Raw genomic sequence first — 19,674 nt, forward strand, 5'->3', positions numbered from 1 at the left:
TTTTGCCTTGCAGAAGCTTTGCAATTAAAAAAAAAAAGATTTTTACCTAGGCCTTAACATTCCATCTAGGACTTAATATTTTACCTAGGTCTTAACAATATCAATCTTTTCAGCCTTGTTTTAAGAGAGAAAGATAAGAGGCAAGGTAAAGGATCAGCAACACACGACTGGTTAAGTAATTTATAGTGTGGTTGCATACAAAAGAAGGGTTTTTTCTTAAATATTTTAAAAATGTTTATTTATTCTTATTTTATGTGCACTGGTGTTTAATCTACAATTATATCTGTGTGAGGGTGTCAGATCCCATAGGACTAGAGTTACAGACAGTTGGGAGCTGTCCTATGGGTGTTTATACAAGATACTTGATCACACTGTGAACCCTGAGATTGTGTTATTTACTGAAAAAACTCTGTTTCTAGTTGTGGTGTGGCTCAGCCCTTAGCATACACCTTTAATGCCTCTGGCTGCAATACAGACATGCCCTTTGTACACACCTTTAATCCCAAACAATGAAAATTAAGTTAGTTTGTAGAAGAAAGCAGCCATGTTTGAAAGCGATGTCTAATTAAGTAGAAGACAAAGTGATGAATCAGAGAAAGATTTAACAGAATAGGATATGTCCAACTCTCAGGCATAGAGAGAGGAAAGGAGAACTACTTAAGGGGCAGTGCAGAGAGAAGAGAAAGAGCCAGTTTTACTGGGAGAGTTTTACAGAGACAGGTTGAAGAGAGAACAAGCTAGACACAGGTGAAGGCAGAAGGAGACAGAGAATAAGAAGGAACTAGAAGATTAGAACATATTGCCAAAGATAGTTTGAGGCCAAGAAGAACAACCGAAGAGAGAGAAGAGAGGAGAGAGGGGGAAGACTGGATAGAGGAGGGATGATGGTAGAGAGGGACAGTGGTAGAGGTGGGAGAGGAGGGATGGGAGGACAGAAAGTAGGGGAGGGAAAGGGGGAGAGAGGGAAGTGGGAAAAGGGGGAAGAGGAGAGGGGGAAGAGAGGAGAGAGAGGGAAAGAGGGAGGGAGAAGATTGAATCAGTCAGTTAGGAGAGGGGTTTGAGCCAGAACAGCTGAGTTAAACCAGCCCACCAGAGTTCAGAAAGAAGAAAGGGTGAGCTTTTTCAGGGGTAAGTCTCAGAGGCTGAAAACATTCTAGGCCTAGATAATGTTGTACAGAGGCTGGAAGCTTCCAGGACTAGGCCTAGGATAGCAGACAGAGGCAGTAAGGCTTAGAGACAACAATCACATCACATGAATAAAAGTTACTTTTGCAGGTGCTGGGGATTGAACCCAGGTCTCTTGGAAGAGCAGCCAGCACTCTTAAGCACTGAGCTTTCGCTCCAGCCCTCCAAAGGGAGTTCTCCACACACGATTTGTTGTTTCAGCTACGTCTCCACATCATTTTGTTCCAGGTAGCAAGTGAAGTCATGCCTGGCAAACAGGCAGCACAAACTGTGCTTTAAGTAAAACGCTACAATCAATCAATCAATCAATCAATCAATCAATCAACCAATCATCAATCAATCAATCCTTAGCCAGTAATTGGTCTTGTCTACTTTATCCTTCATAATCTTCAGGTTGGATTAGGAGAAAGTTCAAGATATATAGTGTTATATCATAGTGTGAGACATAGGGGAAGGGAGAATAAAGTGTACTTGAGAACTTTTCTTATGTGCTTAGGATACACCTAAGAGCATATGTAGGAAACTCACTTGCCTGTGGGGAAGGCTACTCTGTGGCTGGACACTCAGGTGGAAGGAGACCTTTCACTGCATATGTGACTCACTGAGTAGTAGTAGTTGTTTGTTGTTGTTATTATTACCATTGTTATGCTTTTACTTATTGTTATTATTATAGTGTGTGTGTGATGCGTATGTATGGGGTGTGCATATTCTTCAAGTGTATGTGGAGGTAAGAGAACAATGTGGTGGAGTGGGTTCTCTTTTTCTGCTTCTCAGGGGATTGGGCTCAGGTTGTCACATTTGTGTGGCAGATACTTTTTCCTGATGTGCCACCTCACTGCCGTACTGGCCCACTGAATTATGACCTGTGTAAGAACCCAGCAAACATTAAAGAAAGACATGTCTCTTTGGACAGAGAGGTAGGTTATACTTGATCTTTTAATTTTGTCATTTACAATTTTCCCAGTAGGGGGCACTCTGCAAACACCACGCTGTGCTTGTTTTCCTTCACAGTTTTTGGGGGGCAGGGAGGGGGGTGCTGAGAAGCTCACCTAGAGCCCCAAGCAAGGTTGACAAGTGCTCGACTTCTGAGTCACACCACTGGCTCCCCCAAGCTTTTATTTTATTTTGGAAAAAAAAAAAAAAGACCAAAATTTCTTTGACAGCTCTTCCTCTCTGCTTGCAGTCAACCTGTAGGGTTGAAAAATCTCTCTACTGGGCTCTCTCCAAAATGCATTGCTTTGATTCTGGGTGCTGGATAGAAGGGGGGACACCTAGAATGAGAAAGAAAATTTGCAAATGGCCAAAAAGCCCATTAACGTTTTCAATTCTGTCTTCCTGACTGAAACTTGGGATGAACTGACAGAATAAGAAATTCTGATCGGTTGCTTAAAAAGTTAATAAAGGTTTTTAGTTTTAGTTTTCTCTTTCCCTCTCCTTCTGTCCCTTTTTTTGGGTGTGGGTGGGTGTGGGTGGGTGTGGGTGGGTGTGGGTGGGTGTGGGTGGATGTGGGTGGATGTGGGTGGGTGTGGGGAGAGTCTGGAACTTTTTACTGAAGCTAGCCAGGAACTCACAGAACTCTGCTTTCAGAGGACTGTAATTAAAGGTGTGTTCCACCACACCTACATTTCAGTCTTTGGTTCTTAATGGCCATTTTGTCTTAGACACTAGGTAGTGTCTAACACATTTGTTTATCACACTGGGGGGATGGGGAGTGAGTACCAGTGCCATCAGGTAGATAATGGCCAAGGACGTTGCTATAATGGGCAGGGCAGTCCTTCATCACAAAGAAAATCTATGAATGTTTGAGAGAACTTAATGAAGTCAAGAACAATGTTCAGCATTTGTGGGCTTGAGGCCCGGCTCTCAGATGACTCACAGATGCACACAGCACCCGTGCATTCTTAGGTCAAGGCAGTCAGTCCTGGTACCAGTGTCTTTAAAAAAGAGACACCACAGTCAACTCCCTGGCCCTTCTCATCCCTATTGGAAGAAGAGGTTTGGCAGCAGCTAGGAAGCATGTGGAGCCTGCAGGGGATCAGCGGTGCAGAGCCTGCAGGGGCACTGCCCAGGGTCAGCGGTGAGGATTGCACGTACCCTGAGTCCTGCTGAGTTCACTTCTTCCTCAGTTGATTTCCTTGGAGATGGCTGTACTGGTCATATTCCCGGTCCTTGAGGGGCTAAAGAGGACAGTAGCAGCATCAACTTATTGTTCTGTCATTAATTAATGTCATTGTGTATTATTATTATATATTGAATATCATTCTATAATATTATTATTCTATATATTATTATATATAATGAATATAGTCACTGAATATTTTTATGAAGAAAACCTTAGAATGGCTGCTTCACAGCCCCAGGAGCCAAAAAAAGAACGAGGAGAGGGAGACCACATGGCGTTTCTTCGAGTGGCTCTCTCAGTCAGTGTGTCCTCAGCTTTTCCCCCCTGGAGATCCTCATTCCTGTCTCTTAGTCTTCCTCTCTCCCAGGCAATCCCACACAGCAGCCATTGCATTGTTCGGCATGCCTTAAGTAGTTCTTTCTCACTACAGCAGCTCTCCAAATAACTTGCCTCCAATCCCAAAGGTCCACCTCAAATCACCTGACTACAGCACTCTTTTTCTCACCCCGAGTCTTTACCTGGTACAGCTGTTCATTTTGCAACAGAGTCTGCTTGTCTGAAGCTGCACAAAAAAAAAGCAGACAAAATATATATTCAAAGACAGAATGATAATAAATTGAATTATTCACAAAATAGAATTCTAAGTAGTATAAGGATCCTCTGAGCACAAGAATACGGACCACTTCCAAAAGTCAAAAGAAACTACACACAAGAATATGTATTGCAAAAGTCCACTTCTGCAAAACAAGAACCAAGCAAAACATCTCTGTGGTCAGAAGTCAGGACAGTGCTTCTTCTTGGGGACAGGTGGTGGCTGGAAGTGACCATCCGTGGGCCATCTATGGTGTTGGGAGTATTCTGGATCTTAAACTGAGTGTCAGATCCATGAATATGTTTGCTTTGTTAATTTTTTTAGCTGTGTTCTTCTGGTTCACTTTTCTATATGTAGGTTTTACTTCAATAAAAAGGCTTCTTCCTAAGGGACTGGGGGTATAAATCAGTTGGTTGAGTGTTTATCGTGTGTGAGGTCATGAGTTTGATGCCCAACACTGCATATATACCAGGTGTTATAGCACATGAACTGGAAGCTTGAGATCATCTTCAGCTACATGAAACTCTCCCTCTCTTTTTAAAGAATGTTTTACTTTCTTCTTTATTCTTTGGGGGACAGGACCCCACAATGTAGCTCTGGTTGACCTGGAGCTCTCTCTGTAGACCAGGTTAGCCTCAAAATTAAAGTAATCCTCCTGTCTCAGTTTCCCAGGTGCTAGGATTGCAGATGTGAGCCTGAGTGTTAGGATTGTGGACTGCCTTCAATAAAGAAGTTTTTTTGTTTGTTTGTTTGGTTTTTCGAGACAGGGTTTCTCTGTATAGCCCTGGCTGTCCTGGAACTCAATTTGTAGATCAGGCTGGCCTCCAACTCAGAAATTCGCCTGCCCCTGCCTTCTGAGTGCTGGGATTAAAGGAGTGTGTCACCATGCCTGGCTGGTATTCTTTTTTTTTTTTTTTTTTTTTTTGTGAAGTTTGGTTTTTTGAGACAGGGTTTCACTATGTAACACTGATATGGGCTGGAACTTGATATTTAGACAACACTGGCCTTAAACTCTCAGAGATTTCCCTGCCCCTACCTCTGGAGTGCTGGGATAAAAGGTGTGTTCCATGATGCCTGTCTTCAACATAGCATTAAAACATGTGTGTGTGTGTATATATATACACACACATATACATATATACATACAGATACAGATAGACAGAGAGGAAGACCATGGTAACTCATGCCTGTAATCTCAGTCCTTGGAAGGAACACCACAGATCAGCCTGAGCTATACAATGTGTTCCAGCCAGGCCTATCTTATGAGATCCTGTCTCAATAAAATAACAGCGGCAACAGAAAAGGAAAAGAAAAAGGGAAAAGGAAAGGAAAGGAAAAGAAAAAGAAAAAGAGGCCATATCTTAGGCCAGGCAAATATGCTGGGACAATAAGAAATGTCTTTCCTTCCTGTCCCACAGACACACAGAGATTATTCACATTAGCAATATACACCAACTCAGTCTCCCCACTGGCTCTATTTTGATAAGAAGGAAGGCAAAGGTTTTAGTTGGTCCTATCTCTTAGCAAAGGACATTCTTTTACTTCATGTATTTTCCAGTACATAGACGTGATCTCAGGGCTTCACACATATGCCATGTAACACTGAGCTATATCCTTAGCATATTTGTTTCTCTGTTTGTTTGTTTATTGAGACAGGTTCTCATGTAGCCTAGACTGACTTTGAACTCACTGCTTGAACTCTTGTATGACCTTGAGCTTTGAATCTTCCAGTCTCTACCTCTCAAATCCTGGGATTCCAGGGTTGTGACACCATGCCCAGATTTATTCAATGCTAAGGTCTGAATCCAGAGCTCGGGCAAGCTAAGCAGGTGTTCTTCTAGCAAAGTCGCAGCTCCAGCTCCTGCCTCTGCTTCTTCAGACAGGCTGGCCTCAAACTCTGTATGTAGCTGAAGATAACCTTGAATTTCTGATTCTCCAGCTCTCTTGTTGTGAGGTTTGAGACTGTGGGCATATGCTGCCACATCTAGTTTATGTGGTTTTGAGGCGCTGAACCTTAGGCATTTTGCAAACTGGGAAAGGACTTTACTAACTGAATTATATCTCCAGGCCCTAGCCCTTTACAAATTTCATTTTAAGACAGGGTATTGCTCTATTGCCTTGCAAGTACCACCACATCTCGATTCTTTTACCTCTTGACTGGCGAACTCCATCCTGTCCAGCAATGAGATATACACCAAGAGCAAGGAAGAAGATGCTGATGATCTCAGCGAAGATAAAGCCGGATATGGTGCCTATGTTTAGCTCAATGCAGTTCTCACACACTGTGGGGAACGAGGCACAGGCAGGGACAAACCTCTTTCAGGATGGAAGGTATTCTTGCATGTTTTTCTCCCCCCACCCCCGTCCCCCGTCCCCCAGCACTAATGCTTCTCTTCTGGGCAGCAGGCCCCTCCCTCCCATTCTCATCTTTGGGAAGTCCCAGGAAGTCTAAACAGTCCTACATTCAGGAACTAGGTGAAGAAGGGAGACCTGGTCTTCACTTTCTATAACCCTGCTCTCCTCTATGCTTCCCATCAACCCCGGATCCCCTCCTCCTAACTGATTTATCTACTGAACTGCTCTTATCCATGAGGTGCACCCAAAGGTTAAGCAGGTTGTACAGGGACGTGATTCCTCAAGAAGCTGTAGACATGTTGAGTTAAACCACAGTAGCCCCAGATGAAGAGGTCTAGCTACTCTTCCCACAAACTGCTTAGCACCAATTCCCACCTCATCCTGGATGGTAAGCCCACCAGAACAGTAAGTACGGCTGGATTCCCGACAGACACAGTGAAGAGGTTACATACTTCTGTAATACACTTGCAGGGCGTTTGACGTCTCTTTTGCTCCTTGACACTGATACGTGCCTCGAGGGTCTTTGGCATTGTTGCCCAGATTCCATGTGTTTTTAGTTGCATTTAGAGGACTTATTATGCTCCCGTCTTTAAGCCACTTGATAGTCTTGCCAGTCAAGCCACAAGTCAGAAGTACAGAACCGTCTTCTCGGCTGCCATCCACTTGTACCAAATTCTTTGCTGAAAAGGGAAAAGTCATGGCTCCGTTACGGGTCTTTGTAATCGTCAGGACACTGTTCCCCCCTTCCCCCCTTTTAAAGACAGGGTTTCTCTGTATAGCTCTGCTGTCCTGGAACTCACTTTGTAGACCAGGCTGGCCTTGAACTCACAGAGATCCTCCTGCCACTGCCTCCCACTGCTGGGATTAAAGTGATGGGATTATGCGCCATCACTGTTGGCTTCTCCAGCTTTTATTGTGCACGCAAATCACAAATCATGTTAGAATTTCAGGTCTTATTTAGTAATCCTGGGGAGTGAGATCTGTTATGAATGTGTTCCTGGATGATGTTAATGCTGCAGGTTCAGTCATATTTTGAGACATGCCTCATTCCTAGGGTCCTGTTTCTACTGCAAGAACCAGATAATGCATTGCTTAGGTCTAGGAAAGCTGCCCTGAATGGGTCCTAGTAGGACATTGATTTGGTTGATAATGGAAATGTCAGCTCTTCACCTCTTACTACCTCATCTTTTCAAAATTGTTCCCTTTCTAAATCATGAGACTATTGCTTTTTTTTTTTTTTTTTTTTTTTACAAAAATGAATGTGTGTGTGTGTGTAACATATGTACAGGTGCTCACAGAGGACAGAAGAAGGTGCTGGATATTCTAGAGTTGGAGTAACAGACAGTTGTGAGCCATCCTATGTGGGTGCTAGAAACTGAACTTAGGTCCTCTAGAAGAGTAGGAAGTGCTCCTGACACCTAAGGGCCAGCTCCTCTGTCCCTGAGACCACCGTTGTGGGATGCCATACTTCTGTGGCATTACTCAGAATTTGAGAATAGAAAGAAACCATCTCTCTTACCTTTATTTGTCTGGGCTACAGTGCCTGGAAAACAGAGAAAGAGAAAGGATCAGCCGGGCATGGACTGGTTCTGATGGGCCAAGGTATTTTCATGATCACGTGAGGTCAAGATGGAGAGAGATGATGGTCAAGGCAATGGCTGTGTCTGTGTTTCTCTCCTGGATGGAGTCCAAACTACCAAACTGAAGTAAACATGACTATGATCTTTGTCCTACCTTTCTGGGTGGGCCTTCCTTCCTTCCTTCTTTCCATCCATCCTTCCTTCCTTCCTTCCTTCCTTCCTTCCTTCCTTCCTTTCTTCCTACCTTTCTTCCTTCCTTTCCTCCTTCCTTCCTTTCTTTCTTCCTCCTTCCCTCTCTCCCTCTTTCCTTCCCTCCCTCTCTTCCTCCCTCCCTTCCTTTGTTCCTTCCTTCCTCTCTTTCTTAAGATTTATCTTGTTTTTAGTTGTGTGTATCTGTGCATAGACATCAGAACAAGTCCACGTGTGCATGAGAGTTCAGCTGCTTGTGATGCCAGAGGCATAAGAGCCCCTGGAGCTGGAGTTTCCTGGTGTAGATGCTGGTCTACACCACCTCCTTTGCAAAGGAACTAAACTCTGGTCCTCTGCGAGAGCAGTATGTGCCTTAAACACTTAGCATCTCCCTAGCCCTTTGGGTAGGAGTCTCTAGCCCTTTGGGATGAATGTAGCTTTGCTGTTCATAGTAGACTCTTGGCTACCCGGACTTTATGCTAAGGAGATGGTTTGGAATGGGGCTAGTCAAGTTATCGAGATCAGTGGTTCTCAATCTTCCTAATGCTGTGATCCTTTAATACAGCTCTTTATGTTGTGGTGACCCTGAACCATAAAATTCAGGATATTTGATAAGTGACCCCTTTGAAAGGGTTGTTTGACCTCCAAAGGGCTTACAACCCACAGGTTGAGAACCACCTGGAGGATTTGGATTTTTGAAGCTGCTATTAACCCTGGTGCTCACACAAATGCATATGAAAGATAATAGAAGACTCCACAATGCAGCCTTTATAAATTTGTCATCTGTAATAGGGTGAGACTTGGCAGTGATACAGCTGTTTGAGACTACCCACATTCCTGCAACTAACCCCTCACCCCTTTTCTGTAAATAAGACAACTAAATTCATTGATTCACTAGGCTGGACTTCGGTGGAATTATTATTTCGATCTGTATCAGTGGCCTACTTGAAGTGAATAGATGCTCTCACTTCTCCAGGAAAAGTTAGCATAACACATTGGTGCTTAAACATGGGCATAATAGACTCCTAGGGCTTGGGAGGAACAGTTTCATGGCTGTTGCTTTGGGTAGCAAGGTATGCAACTGATGTTGGGCCATCTGAGTGTGGGAACATTACAGAAGCAATTCCAATATGGCTACCCCTCCTCATATGGAATGTAGTGATGTGCCTTTTTGCTATGGTGATAGTTGTATGGGCCTTACTACAGGTCGTAAGATATAACTAAGGCTAGATCATCAGGAGGTAAACTGTCTATGGAGGAGGTCTTGAGATGGCTGTCTTACAAATTTAATAAAACTCATAAATATGAAAGAGAGGCTGGTCATGGTGGCACACACCTTTGGCCCCAACACTTGGGAAGAAAGGTATGCAGACCTCTGAAAGTTCATGGTCAGCTTGGTCTACATATTGAGTTTCAGGATAGCCAGGATACAAGAAATAAGAGGGAGGGAGGACAGATATATATATATATATATATATATATATATATATATATATATAGAGAGAGAGAGAGAGAGAGAGAGAAGGAGCGGGGAGGAGGGAGGAGAGGAGAAGAGAAATAATTGACTCTGCCCACGAAAATAGCTTAGTAGAGAAAATGACATTTGGCTATCTTTGAAGAACAAATAAAAACTTGCCAGATAGGGAAAGGCAGTTTGGGTAGGGGAAAAAAAGATCTAATTAACGCCAGGAAGTGGTGGCGCACACTTTTAATCCCATCACTTGGGAGGCAGAGGCAGGCAGATTTCTGCATTTAAGGCCAGCCTCATCTACAAAGAGAGTTCCAGGACAGCCAGGGCTATACAGAGAAACCCTGTCTTGAAAAAAAAAATATCTAATTAAAGACACAGATTTGGAGTTAAAGGGATATGTAACCCTATAGGGGGAACAACATGATGAACTAACCAGTACCCCGGAGCTCTTGTCTCTAGCTGCATATGTATCGAAAGATGGCCTAGTAGGCCATCACTGGAAAGAGAGGCCCATTGGACTTGCAAACTTTATATGCCCCAATACAGGGGAATGCCAGGGCCAAAAGAATGGGAATGGGTGGGTAGGGAAGTGTGGGGGGGTTATGGGGGACTTTTGGGATAGCATTGGAAATGTAATTGAGGAAAATACGTAATAAAAATATTAAAAATTAAAAAAAAATAAATAAAGCTACAAAATCTTCAAAAAAAAAAAAGACACAGATTTGGAAGAGGATGGGGAAGTGGTGTGGCTAGCTGTTAGTGATGGGGGAGCTAGTCATTAGTCCCAGTCTGATAGAAGTAGTTGGAAGTATTAGTTTAGAATGTCTGCAGGTTGATGCTGTTCACCGATGACAGCAGTCCAGTGCCTAGAACCTGGGAAGAGCTTAATTTGCCAGAAGAATGGTTACAGAAGTGAATGGGTAAATGGTCACAGCTAACAGTTAAATCATTATTATTATTTTAAAGATTTATTTTACATGAGCCTGGCGGTGGGAATGTATGTCTTTAATCCCAGCACCTGGGATGATCTCTGTGAGTTTGAGGTCAGCCTGGTCTAAGAGCTAGTTCCAGAATGGCCAGGGCTACACAAAGAAACCCTCGAAAAAAACCAAGACCAAAACAAATTATTTTATGTATGAGAGCTTGCACGTGTATATATGTATTGTGTGCATGCCCGGTACCTGAAAGCCAGAAGAGAGCATCCCAATCTCCTGCAAATGGAGTTACATACAATTGTGAGTCACCTTGTGGGTGCTAGGACTTGAACCTGGGTCTTCTGCAAAAGCAGCTGGTGCTCTTAAATGCTGAGCCATCTTTCTGTTCCCAAAACAAATTACTTTTACTGGCCCTTATCTCTAATCACCTGGCTGTCGTGTAAAAAGAACAGGAGACACTTTGTTCTCCTTAGAGTCAATAGGAAAAGAAGCAGCAGTGGCAACATTGTTGCTGTTTGGATATCTGAGTGTGGTCTCTCGAGACCCAAGAGCCCAGGTGGTCAAATATCCCATTGCCTGGCGTGGGGCTTGAGCTCGGAGGGCAGTCGTGTTCAAGTGCTCACAACTTACTCCAGGCTCGGCTTTTCTGTTGCTCAAACCTGGTGCTGTTTTCAGATGCCTCCCACTGGCTTTCAGTATTGCCCTCTAGCCTGTGCTGTCTAGCTTTCTCCATTTTCTCTCAGAGACTTCCCCACTCTTGCCATCTTGTTCAAGTCTCCCATCTGACTGTCACCCGTGTAGTTTCTGAGGCTCCTGCCTCTCCCCTCCCTGTTTTGAGAGTAGAGGTGCTGTTGTGGCCCCATCCTTCCATTTCCTGTCTGGTTACAAGCTTGTCCATGGTGAGAGCCCCTGACTCTGTTTTCTGTTATGTTAAGGTGATGTTGCCTTCATCTCTTGACTCTGCCCCTAGCTCTCTTTCCAGCATCTACTCCAGATCAGATCTTTGTTCTATGTATCGCTGTCTCCTTTAGCTAAAGAACATGTTCACCCATTTTTAAAATTCTTATACTCTAGTTCTCTCTTACCCCATCTCTTCTGCCTCTCCCTCAATGCTTCCCACTCACCCTTCATGTTTATTTTCCCCATGTCTGGCATCCACTCACACCACGCCACCGAAACTGTCCTAATCACCCGTGGGCTTCAGCTTAGCATGTTCCACAAATGTAAAATTTAAATATATTCTTATCTTAGTGGATTATATTCAACATTTTATATCCTGTTTTTTTTTGTTGTTGTTGTTGTTTTGAGGCAGGGTTTCATATAATCTAGGCTGCTAGAATTTGGTATACAGCCCAGGTTGCTCTGGAACTCCTGATCTTTCTGCTTCCATCTCCAGAGTACTGAGTTTAGATGCTTGTATACCCAGCAAACATTATCAGTTTCATTCTCATTCACACTCTCAGTCCTTCTCAGCTCCTTGTTCCCAATGCATCACAAAATAGTTTTGTAGTTTCAAGAATTTGCCTTTAGTTGGGTGCAGTGGCTTATGCCTATAACACCAGTACTTGGAGGATCAGGCAAATGGATTGCCCATGAGTTGGAGGCCAACCTGGGCTACACAGTCAGAGCCTGTTAGGAAGGAGGGGAGGGAAGAACACTGTGATGACTCTGTAGGTAAATGTGCTTGCTGCCAAGCCTTGTGACCTGAGTTTGATGATGGGCCAAGGAGAGAACCAGTTTCTTCAGATTGTCCTCTGTCCTCCACATACGCACCATGGCATACACACACACCTTCATACTCAAACTCGAAACAGACAAACTAATGCACAGAAGAATTTTCTTGACTTTGGCTTCTCCCAGGGTACCCAGGTGTCAGCCTAGTTCTCCTCCTTCCTGTTGACTATGTCAAACAGGCCTTCCTATGCTGCATCTGTACCCAGTGTGTCAGCATTGAAACTGACCTCTCCAGACTCCGGACTCTTGAGAACAGAAGGTCTTTGTTCATCTTTTTACCCTGGAGTCTCAGATATCTGGATCTCACCCGGCTTGTTGAGCAGCTAAGCAGCTTTGGAGACAAATGTCCCATAGGTCCACTGTATACAACACCCTTTTCTCCCAATTTCCTTATCTGGGCTGTGTGTGTGTGTATGCGCGCGTGTGTGTGTGTGTGTGTGTGTGTGTGTGTGAGCATGGTGTCCAAATGACTTGAATGTGGTGATTTCTTGAGGCTGGCAGGCCTACAAGAAAGCCCAGGAAGCCATCATCAGCCTCTGCCGTCCTACCACTGAGACGATAAAAATTTGCCACACACCCTCATTTGCAGTAGGTTCTGGCGACTGAACTCTTGCATAGCAAACTCTTGCCTGAGCCGTTACTCCAGCTGCACCAGCTCTTTTTAGCTGCTTTCAAGCCTAAGATGGCGGCAATGAAATCCTCTCTCCAGCCAGTTTAGCTCTCTGGACCTGTGGTTCTTCCCAGCACAGAGCTGGTGGAGGCTTCACTTTTGACTCTCCTTCTTTTAATTCTAAGATGATAGCTCAAGGTTGATAAGGATTCCAATAACCCTGCCTCCCTGCTCATGGCTTCTTCTCATGAGCCTTCCCAATGTGGTCAGAGACTCGAGTAAACTCTTACCTTGAAGAAGAGAGATCACCAGGAAGAGGCCAACCAGACCCCTCCTCTGCTCCATGTCAGTCTCTTTGCTTCTCCAGTAGAAGTATTGAGAGTCCCTTAGCCACCCAGACACCCAGCCACCCAGACAGTCTGTGTAGCAGCTGGCCTGGCTCCACCCAGCATGCATTGAGCTGGGACTCTGAGTAGAGGCAATACCAGGTGTCTCCACCCTCTCCTGTAGAGTGTGGGCAGCAGGGGCCCCGGCAGGGGTGCTGACACCCTGACTTATCTCTTGTTTTCTCTTTTGTTGTTGTTAAGGCTTGCAGGATAGCAGGTGGCAGGGGGTGAGGTTCTAGATTCCCACTTGGAAACCCCTTTACCCCTAGAACCTCTATGCGCAATAGGTTGAAGACTCCGCTGAGCCTTTTTCTTGATGACGGTGATGAATGTCCCTGCCTGTTCTTCTTGCTAGGTCTGGACTTGTTTGTCACTTGATCGCAGAACTCATGGGTTTAGGCAGGGCTTTTACATGTATGAGACTGGAGTTCTGAATGGAAAAGCATCTTAGAGTAGACCTTCCTTAAGAGATTTTTGACACTGTTCTTTTGAGAACATCTAAGTGGTACCCACCTAGAAGAGAACATCCCAACAGGACAACTAGCTTATTTCTTGGTGCATGGCCCTGGGCTAGTTCCAGGGTCTCAGGCTATTGTCTCCTTTAGCCAGTCATTGCATAACAGAAATTCACAGAATTCCTATGTGATACCAGGCACAAAGGATAATTTTGTCCCCAGACAGATGACCTTCTGACTATAGCAGTGTAGAAAGTCAGATCCCCACAGCACATGGTAGAAAAGTCTATTGTCTCCTGGGGAGGATCGATTCTACAAATGAGTGGATTGATTGTATTGTTAAGAAGACTCTCATACTGAGATGGCTTGATGTGGGTGGCACCATGCAAACACTCCTCCCCCAATCCTTAGAGTGATGCTGAGGGAGACAAGCTCTGAGACACTCCATGCATGGGTACACTATGTGCTGGACCTAGGATTCAGATGTCTGGCTGAGGGCTTCTCAAGTCCATCTTCCCACTGGCTAGAAGCAGCTTGATGTGGTGTCCCAGAGTGTCCTGTGAAGGGTCCTGAGACTGATCAGAAACAAGAGGATCTGCTAATGTGGCTTGTGTAATAGCTTCTCTCAGTGGATCTAAAGAGGTGGCACTTCCTTGTTTGTGAGTAAATGTAGTTGTATTGTTCATAGGAAGCCCAAAATCTTCTTTATTTGTTACCAGTGACTATTGCTATTTGTTTTTTGTTACCAGGAAAGGCTATTCTAAATTCCCTTACACTTGCTAGAATTCTGAACAAACTTTCCTCATAGTCTCCGCTTTGTGTCAATCATCCCAAACTCTTTGCTCCAGAAAGAGCAGTTTGCACCTGTTTGTGTCTTACCCCACACCTAGCCCACTGTTGCTTTGACAGTCTTACACCATCAAAGGCAGAAGGTAGAGAGGCAGATTTCTTCTAGTTCCTCCCCCACTCTTCCTTTTTCTGAATACCCATGAGTCTGTTGGCGGAGGATAGTGCTAACCCTGGCTGATCGTCCTGTGGCTTGCCTCTATTTGTTGCATGATTCCCTCTGGAAGATGGAACACGGCGGGATTCTGGCTAGTCTGATACTGGCTACTGTTCTCCCCCAAGGTAAGGGAGGCATCTTCAGCTGTGTGGAGGATGGACCCTCGAGGGGCATTGTCACTGGGAGAAGTCCACTGGATAGTGCATCTCGTTTACCAGGCTGGGGAGGATAGAAGGGCAAGGCTAGGGCATAGGAAACAAGCATTCGGCTTTGATCTGCTCTAGTCAAGACTCACATTGGTCGTGATGGTGTCCCCAAACTCCTTGGACCAGACATTTGTAGGAAATGGTTCCATATCATGTGTCCCTAGGCCTAAAACTAGTAAAGAAGTTATACCCATTGCATCGTCTAAGGCAAATGGCCTCTTGGAGTAGGATTCTTGGTCATATGACCACTCGGAGCCACGGCTCAGAATTTAGAAGTGATCTTTAAGAGAAAAGTTAGCTTTAGCTGAATGGGAAGGACAGGCAGAGGGTATGTTATATTAAAGTCTGTAAGTCCTAAGTGCCAACTCCTTCTCAGTTTGTTTGCTTTTAAAACAGAAAAGCAGGCTGGGTAGATAACACAGGGGTAGGACTCAAGGAGTGCAAAAACCCAAACCAAACAAACTCCAAAATAACCCTGAGAAGCTCACATCTCAGAGCTCAGCGGTTCCAGGAAAACTGGGTCAAATGGTTACTCTAAGAGCTGTCCTGGTCACCGGAGATTTCTACTGGACGTAACTCCAAAGGAGGCGGGACTTTAAGAGGAGAAGAATTATATACACCTCTCTTCTCCAGCATGCTCATATATGTTCCTGCTTCAGAGGCAGGGGCAGCCATTTTGGAGTTTTCTGGAGGGTGCTCTTATGTTCAGATCAGTGACTAAGTAATGAAGCTCAGAGACACACAGACTCCAGGGAAGGCTGGCTGTAGACATGAGGCATGGCAGTGCCCTCTGGGCTAGGAAGGCTCACTGTGCCCACAGCCTTCCACCTCTCCCACCAGACTTGATGTACTTGGAGCCTCAGGAGCAGATTTGATACATATTGGTGGCCTTTTCTCCTTAAGCAAGCATGGCAAAGACAGTAAAAATTATAGGGGCGCAGGAGGGACAGGAACTGCTCAACCCAGAAACTAGTTGCAGCCTCTCACTAGCTAAGGTTTGAGAATTTCAGCACAATTAATGTTCGCTGCATAAGTTGTCTACACGCTGCTCTTTTCTGATATGGGTATTTTACTATGTTGCTATTTAAGCCAGGCTTAAGTAAGGCTGGACTGTGTATGACCTTGGGCAGGGCCTCATTCCTCTCTAGAACATTCTCTAAGAGCCTCATAAATACGACTACTTTCTTTGTTTACTGTGAAGAGCTCCTGCATCTGGCATCCCCAACTCTAAACATTTGTTCCATCCATTGTAATTCTGTTTGATGCCCATACTATTCTGTGAACTCATTTAGGTTTCTTAGCAACTCTGGGGACACGAACTTCAAGACCCACCCAAGCGGTGTATGCGGCTGTTGTAAAGGAGATGGTGCATCTCCCTCTGGGAAGCCATCCTGGAGTGTCTTTCTTAACACTCATGCTTAAAATGGGCTTTAAAATATCCTGGTATTAATATAATATAAATATATTAAGATAAAGTTAAAGTTTTCTGTTTGAGGAGATCGGGTTTTACTTGAGTTAAGTTTCCTCAAAGATTAAAGGAACTCCTCAGGCTATTTGTGGTGACAGTATCTGTGTCCCAGATGCCTCTGCTCTGACAGAATTACCAAACTACTTTTTTTTTTTTTGAGATGGGAATCTCACTCACACCATAGCCCAGGTTGTCTTGGAACTCATTACGTAGCCTAGGTTGGTTTGGCTATCTCAGGCCTTCTCCTGTCTCAGCCTTCCAAGTTATGAGATTCCAGATCCAAGTCACTGTGTATACACACACACACACACACACACACACACACACACACACACACACACACATATATATACACACACACACATATATATATATACACACACACACATATATACACACATATGTACATATACATACATGCATATATATGTGTGTGTATGTATGTATATATATATGCAGAGCTGGAGATCAAATCTAGGGCATTTCATATGTCTCTACCATTGGGCTATGTTCCCAATGAATCTTCTTACATAGGATTTACTCTGGGAAATCTGGATCACTGGGCTGGTAATTCATTACAACTCCTCTCTGCCACAGGGGTATTTGGCTCTGGAAAACTCTTTTATAGTGAGCATCTCATTACTCTGGCAGATACCGGGACAGAGACAACAGAGACGAGGACAAGAAGTTACAGTGAGAGAGTTATTGGCCAGGAAGAGGAATTAGGAGCCTCTAGTATAAGAGGCACAGTCTCCAGGCTAAGAATATCCTCTGCCTTCTCAGGTCTCTTGGGGACCCCAGCAGTCTACCTGGTGGTCTAAAGTTAATTTCTGGAAGGTTCTTGGATCAACACAGCTTCATAGTTTTTGCGTTTGCCCCCAGATCCTTCAGGATCTATGTCCTAGTTTGAATTCTGTGGTTGTAATAAAACACTTTGATCAGAAGGAACTTAAGGGAAGAGAGGATTTATTTGGTTATAGTTTCAGGTCAGCCTATGGTTCAGGGAAGTCAGGGCAGAAACTCAACCAGCAGCACAAAGCAGCAACTGCAGAAGACCGCTCTTTCTGGCTCCCTTCCTGTCTCATTCTTACACTGTTAACTTTCTTGTCCAGCCCAGATCCCCTGCCAGGGATTGATGCCATCCACAGTGGTCTGGGCTCCTCCTGCATCAACTAAGGCAATTAAAACAATCCCTTATAGACATGTCTGCAAGGCCTATCTAATGTAGGTGATCTCTCAATTAGAGACTCTCTTCTTAGGTGACTCTAGGCTGACAAAGCTACTGTGGACAGTCTGTTTTCTGTTTGGACTATATCCCCACATCTCTCATGAACCTCGAGTCCCTGGAGAACTTCCTGAAATCTCTCTCTGGTTGCTCCTGTCCCTTTCACTAGGCATCATGTCCCTTACTACACAAATGGTCTGTAAGTATGCAGAGCAATGAGCTGCCTACGCTCCAGAGAGCTGCCTCTGACTACAGTGTCTTCCACCTCAGGGAGCCCCTTCAAGATACCAGTGACAGAATATGAGGACAAAGTATTTGTGAGCTGCAATACCAGCGTCATGCATCTAGATGGAACAGTGGAAGGATGGTTTGCAAAGAATAAAACACTCAACTTGGGCAAAGGCATTCTGGACCCACGAGGGATGTATCTGTGTAATGGGACAGAGCAGCTGGCGAAGGAGGTGTCTACTGTGCAAGTCCATTACCGAAGTATGTGCTCCTGGACCCACTGGGGTGAAATCCCTGGCCCTGTGCATGTGAAAACATTCTGGCTAAAAGCAGACTGGGCTGAACCAGTTTACAAAGGGCACTCGTGGTGGTGTGAACCAGATGTGTCGGGGAGTGCTTCAGAACTGGGGGAGAGTTTAACTAAGTGAGGCAGAACAGCAGGGCCTGGCTTGTTACTGCTAGTCCGGGGAGGGACTTAGTCTACTCTTTGGTTAAAACCCCACAAAGCTGAAGTGTGTCATGTCTCTCTTCAGCAGTTCCTTGGGATAAGGGTGGAGATGGAAGTAGCAAGATCTTTACAGTCTCACTAAAGTGTGTCTTGGAACGGGAGGAGCCTAGGGTCTTTCTAGGACCAGAGATGGTTCCGTGACCTTAAACACTCTCTTCTTCCTCTCCCCACCAGTGTGCCAGAACTGTGTGGAGCTAGACTCAGGCACCATGGCTGGTGTCATCATCATTGACCTCATCGCAACTCTGCTCCTGGCTTTGGGAGTCTACTGCTTTGCAGGACATGAGACCGGAAGGCCTTCTGGGGGTTAGTTAGCAGAAGGACTCTCTCTTTCTCTCCCTCTCCCACCCCCCCGTGTGTGTGTGTGTGTGTGTGTGTGTGTGTGTGTGTGTGTGTGAACTCATAAACTGGCTGAAAGATGTGGGATGGTGGTAGGGCTGACATCATCTGGAAGTTTCTCTGATAATGTCTTAGGGACTCACTATAGGGTGCTGAAAGAACAGGTATGCCTGTGATGCTCACGCAGACTTCCGAGGGTGAGAGAGGATGTGACTGACTTTTGAACCTACCCACCCCTGCAGTGTTCCTAGGTCTCAATGTCTCACCTTTCCTAGCTCCCAATGACTCTCTGTCCTTGCTTCTAGCTGCTGAGGTTCAAGCACTGCTGAAGAATGAGCAGCTGTATCAGGTAAGCCCTGAGGGAGGAGGCAAGAACAGGAGAGGGAGTGAGGACTAAGAGACCTGACTGTAAGGGTTGTGAGATGTGCGGGGGTAGTCCTTAGGGGTGGGGGCGATGGAGGGAGGAGGATGTCTGGAGAACAGTTCAGATGTGACTTGGTATCTTGCCTCTCATCTCAGCCTCTTCGAGATCGTGAAGATGCCCAGTACAGCCGTCTTGGAGGGAACTGGCCCCGAAACAAGAGATCTTGAGATGGAGGTTTCTCAGAATGCCATAGCAACGGCGCCTTCCCCTGTGATCAACCAATAAAGACGTGTCCTTCAGTCAGCAGGCGCCTGTGTTTTCCAAAGCATGGATTGAGAGTTGTCCTAACTTGGCTGAGTTCTGCCCACCTGTGGCCCCTCACTTCAGGCTTCCTCTCCTCAGACCCAGACAGGCAGTACGCGGGACAGCTTCCCATCCTGGCCCCTTGGCATTTCTAACCCTGTGGGTTTCCTGTGGGCAGGGTCAGCCCAGCCACTCTGCTTCATTGTCTGTTGGTTCCAGTCCCTATCATAACAACTTCCGGGGTTTTGCTGCCTTACCACAGCCCAAAGCAGGCTGTGGTGTTTAGAAGCTGAGCCACAAAGAAGTTTCCATGACATCATGAATGGGGGTGGCAGAGAAGAATATTGGGGCTCAGAGGGTGTGTGTGTGTGTGTGTGTGTGAGAGAGAGAGAGAGAGAGAGAGAGAGAGAGAGAGA

The 19,674-nt window shown here is 45.2% G+C and overlaps 2 protein-coding genes across 2 annotated transcripts; one reads left to right on the forward strand and one right to left on the reverse strand.

Annotated features, from left to right (window-relative positions):
- Positions 1-2,284: 2,284 nt before the first annotated feature.
- On the reverse strand, positions 2,285-13,223 carry Cd3g (CD3g molecule). The gene is made up of 7 exons (XM_021172988.1): positions 13,064-13,223; positions 7,774-7,797; positions 6,707-6,934; positions 6,050-6,181; positions 3,826-3,869; positions 3,280-3,362; positions 2,285-2,456 (listed from the first exon to the last, which is right to left on the reverse strand). The coding sequence occupies exons 1-6, from the start codon at positions 13,116-13,118 to the stop codon at positions 3,297-3,299; spliced, it is 549 nt and encodes a 182-aa protein (XP_021028647.1). The 5' UTR covers positions 13,119-13,223; the 3' UTR covers positions 2,285-2,456; positions 3,280-3,296.
- A 1,376-nt stretch (positions 13,224-14,599) lies between these two features.
- Cd3d (CD3d molecule) lies at positions 14,600-19,257 on the forward strand. Its single transcript, XM_021173099.1, has 5 exons — positions 14,600-14,742; positions 17,787-18,005; positions 18,427-18,558; positions 18,897-18,940; positions 19,111-19,257. Exons 1-5 carry the CDS (start codon positions 14,688-14,690, stop codon positions 19,180-19,182), a joined length of 522 nt encoding a protein of 173 aa, XP_021028758.1. The 5' UTR covers positions 14,600-14,687; the 3' UTR covers positions 19,183-19,257.
- The last annotated feature ends 417 nt before the right edge of the window (positions 19,258-19,674 follow it).

Source organism: Mus caroli, chromosome 9 (genome assembly GCF_900094665.2).
Source record: "Mus caroli chromosome 9, CAROLI_EIJ_v1.1, whole genome shotgun sequence".
Taxonomy (NCBI): domain Eukaryota; kingdom Metazoa; phylum Chordata; class Mammalia; order Rodentia; family Muridae; genus Mus; species Mus caroli.

What these genes read in the sequence shown, in the direction of transcription:
- Cd3g (XM_021172988.1), bottom strand. Translation starts at nt 13,118, where the DNA reads ATGGAGCAGAGGAGGGGTCTGGTTGGCCTCTTCCTGGTGATCTCTCTT. An exon ending in CCTGCAAGTGTATTACAGAA is followed by an intron (nt 6,182 to 6,706) that starts GTATGTAACCTC and finishes CGTTCCCCACAG; the next exon opens with TGTGTGAGAACTGCATTGAG. An exon ending in TGGAGTTCGCCAGTCAAGAG is followed by an intron (nt 3,870 to 6,049) that starts GTAAAAGAATCG and finishes TTTTTTGTGCAG; the next exon opens with CTTCAGACAAGCAGACTCTG.
- Cd3d (XM_021173099.1), top strand. Translation starts at nt 14,688, where the DNA reads ATGGAACACGGCGGGATTCTGGCTAGTCTGATACTGGCTACTGTTCTC. An exon ending in GGCTACTGTTCTCCCCCAAG is followed by an intron (nt 14,743 to 17,786) that starts GTAAGGGAGGCA and finishes CTTCCACCTCAG; the next exon opens with GGAGCCCCTTCAAGATACCA. An exon ending in TGTGCAAGTCCATTACCGAA is followed by an intron (nt 18,006 to 18,426) that starts GTATGTGCTCCT and finishes TCTCCCCACCAG; the next exon opens with TGTGCCAGAACTGTGTGGAG.